General features: G+C 40.2%; 1 protein-coding gene across 1 annotated transcript in view; it reads left to right on the top strand.

The window, feature by feature from the left end:
- AK4 (adenylate kinase 4) overlaps window positions 1–3,954 on the top strand; it is a 12,183-nt gene that overhangs the window by 6,896 nt on the left and 1,333 nt on the right. Inside the window, exon 3 of the mRNA XM_075615459.1 lies at window positions 1,646–1,821. Coding sequence (XP_075471574.1) covers window positions 1,646–1,821 — 176 coding nt within the window. The remainder of the gene's footprint in view (window positions 1–1,645; window positions 1,822–3,954) is intronic.

Raw genomic sequence — 3,954 nt, 5'->3', positions numbered from 1 at the left:
TCTGTAACTCCTGTACGGCCAAAGGGAACTGATGTGATACATTTGGTTGTTTAAGCAGACATTTCTGTTTCTTGGCTTTTAATATTTTGAATTGTGGGGTCACCTATAACAGGGGAGCTGAACTCTAGTCCTCAAGCAGGTCAGGTTTTTGGGATATCCCAGCTTCAGCACAGGTGGCTCAATCAGAGGCTCAGTCAAAGATAATATGATAATATGGCTGCTAGCAACACCGGTGCCAGAGAGCCAATCGTAATAGGAAATGTCGCTCTGTGCGGCGTTCTTGTTACTGGTTGGCTGGTACCCAATTAGACCCATGAAGAACGTTGGGTTTGGAACTAAGCATCTCCCAGAGGTAAGATGCATTGATGATGAAATATGAATGAAGACGCCTTCCAGTCTGAGACTAGGACTACTAGGAAAGGAAGGGAAGGTCATGCGCCGGAAAACATAGCACAGATAAAGTAACTAAAACGACAACCCAGTCTTAATTTACACTATTTACAAACATTTCCAAGACCTCTCCTGAAAATAATGTAAAATACGTATACATAGTCCGCTCATAATGGGTGTATTTATCTTGGGAAGCCATTAAAGCCTAACGATTTAACATATTGAACACATATCTTTGCCATTAGTTCATTTCGGTCATATCTGGGACTGCTCCTCCAATGTGCTAAATCATTTCCAAACCGAACGCTGTAACCTTGTGCAAAAAATATTCGTGATCTGAATTTATGTAGATTTGTCCCAAGTGATTTGGTGTATTTGGAATTTGCGATCCGATTTGCCATGCAGCAGTTTTTTATTTATAATTGTATTTTATTTACATATTTATATATTTTGTGAACACCGCTCCTTCTTTTCAGTGTGTGGTTTGCTGACCCACGGATAGAAGAAATGTGTGCCCTGAAACTGGAGCGGCCCAACTTTTCCATGTTATTTTTAGCCGCGCATTACATGCATTAGCGGAAAGCTTCATTGCAGCTGTTTTACAGCTTTGTTTTATCACACAGGGCAATACTAGTAACTTACTAACAAAAAACATCATCTTTACACAGTGTAATGGACTTCCTTCAACACCTGAAGTCCTGCTTAAAGCTAATGGGGGGGTTCGGGGGTTGTGTGGGGTGATGCATGTTTTGCTACCGCCTTCCCATATTCTGTATCATAATATAGTAGTATATTATATAATCCATATAATAAATAGAAGTAGAGAGGAGGATACTTTGTCTATGGATTAGCCTTGTCAGCATACAGTGACACTACAACATGGAGTAGGTACACAATGTAGCCTGCCGTGTTTTGAAACAAACTTTAAAACATTACAAAAAATGCCTTGGAATTACCCTGTAACATGTCACTGCTATTGGTTATTTTGCGTGCTAGGAGGGACTGCATCTTCATCTGTGCACATCTCTCCACCACACGTGGTTTGAAAGCGATTTTAGACACTTACGGTTCTAGAGCAGTGGATCCCAATGGAGTCCTCAAGACCCCCCAACAGGTCAGGCTTTAAGGCTCTCTCTGCTTCAGCAGAGCTGGTTTCAGTCATTTTGATTGAGCCACCTGTGCTCAAGCAGGGATCTCCTTAAAGCCTGACCTATTTGGGGTGATTGAGGACTGGCATTAGTAACCACCATTATAGAGCATAGAAAATCTGCAATGTACTGTACATATCCCAGCATTTCTGTTTTGGATTCAGGGAGTCGATGATGTAACTGGTGATCCACTAGTCCAACAAGAAATTGATAAGCCTGGTGCGGTGGATTCCAGGCTACGTCAATACAAAGATGTGGCAAAGCCGGTCATAGAATTATACAAGTAAGTTACTCTTTCAGTTTTGTTAAACTTAAAAATATTGCCATGAAGGCAAGGGTTCTCAACTCCAGTCATCAAGAACCCTCAACAGGTCGGGTCTTTAGGATACCCCTGTGTCAGCACAGGTGGCTCAACCTGAGCCCCCTGTGCTGACGCAGGGATAACCTGAAAGCCTGACCTGTTGAGGGATCTTGATGACTGGAGTTGAGAACCCTTGCCTTAAGGTATTCATAAAAATGACGCTCGCAATTTGGAACCACGTTTTTTTTCGGTTATGACACGTATGCTGCCACTTTATGGATATCCTTGAACTTTAAAGTAAAGGGAGAAAGAAACAAAAGATGTGTGTGTGGAAGACCAGTTCCCGACTCGCATTAAGTGCTATATGACAAATCGGTTACATTTTCAGGAGTGGGATGGAGCAAGATCTGTAATGCTGAAGCCTTGGCAGAAAATCCAATGTGATGAGAGAGCTGCAACCTCATTATTCGCCAGCATATCTGCTGCGGCATTGATGGCACATTTGAGTTTTTTCCTATTGGAGTGAACAAGCAGGAGACATTTTTTGCTTTACTGAACCCTCCTTAAATGGCCGATCCTTATTTCGTCAATTTATTTTTAACACTGGAAGCTAAACTTGGAATCCCACTAGGCACATCAAGACATCTTTGTAACTAACATGGTATACTGGTTGTCACTGCCAACAATGGGTCTCGTACTAAATATGATTTACTATCCATGCCAAAAACAAAAATACGTTTTATGCTATGAATTATATGTATAAATAGTGAAACATTTGACATGGTGCTATTGTCCTGATTTGAGCAGTTTAAAGCTGCACACCAAGCAATATCCTACGTGTGTTTTTTTTATTTTTTTATCAGTTCTGTACTATGAGAAAATACTTGTAGATTTATTTTTTCCAAGTCAACTCTAAATTAAAATTTGAATGCATTGTACATAGTGTAACACTTATTTTTTTATTTTATAGCAACCATTTACAAAGTCACAAACCCTTCCTCTTCTGAAACAGGCTCTGGCACACCCCCTTTTGAGCCATGCCCTCTCTAGCAGTGCACCAATTGTATCTAGGGACCGCCTGGTCACATGATCTTCCCCACAGAACTGGCAGCCATTTAGTAACACCCCCCACCCCCGCCCCTCCCCCCCCGAGCCGAATCTTCGGTGATCGACCACAGGAGAACAGATCGATCGGCAACTTAGCTAATTAATTATCATTGTGTGGATTGTATTGATGCACATATTAAAGGCGGGGGGGGGGGGAGATAAAATTGGAAGAAAAAAAAAACCCCAGCAGCTTGGAGGGCTGCTTTAATGGGCTGTGAGTTTTGTTCAGGGTGGTATTGTCTTTACATGGAGTTGGCCAGTTAATGCTACTTTCCTTACATTCACTGGAGTTTTCATGTTCAGCTCATGTTGAAGGAATCACCTTACTGCGTATTGTAGAGCTGTAGTGTGGGTGACTGCTTTTGACATGTTTAATACGGGTGCTATTTGACACAAGTTATATGTTTGGACTTCTGCAATGGTTAATCACTAACAAAATGCCTTAAGTCAAAACACCCAGAATTTGTTTGCAATGGCGCACCAATTCACTGTCAGTCTAAACTATTTGACAGTTTTGTATAATATGTTATGGTTATACCGGGTCTTCCCAAGCACAGAACACATTGACATGTGTCAAAGTGATTAAGTGCTTTTTACATTCCTTTAAAATTGCTCCATAGTTAAACATTGCAAGATTCTTGGATAAATTGCATAGCATGTACTAAAATAACTTAATCTCAAAAGTATGTATATAATTCCATAGCTCCCGCATTTCTTTTAATCTAATTTAGATTTACTTTCAATACAGTTCAAGTGAACAAAGATTGCATGTTGGCGAGTTTATTAATCCTTGTCTAACGGATTTAAACTTTATCTATTGCAAGTTCAGATGTTTACTTCCATTTTTAATCAAGTTATAGTTTAGAAATTATTACTACAGTATGTTATTCTTGGCACAAACCTTTTAATGTTTTGTTGTGGCGATCTCTACTTCGTCCACACCAGGAAACATTATGTACATCTTATTTTTAAGTACAAATAATGTACGGGGGAAGAAGTGGGAATGAT

The sequence above is a fragment of the Ascaphus truei genome, chromosome 10, assembly GCF_040206685.1.
Source record: "Ascaphus truei isolate aAscTru1 chromosome 10, aAscTru1.hap1, whole genome shotgun sequence".
In the NCBI taxonomy this organism is placed as follows: Eukaryota; Metazoa; Chordata; class Amphibia; order Anura; family Ascaphidae; genus Ascaphus; species Ascaphus truei.
This window is presented reverse-complemented; position numbering and strand designations above follow the sequence as displayed.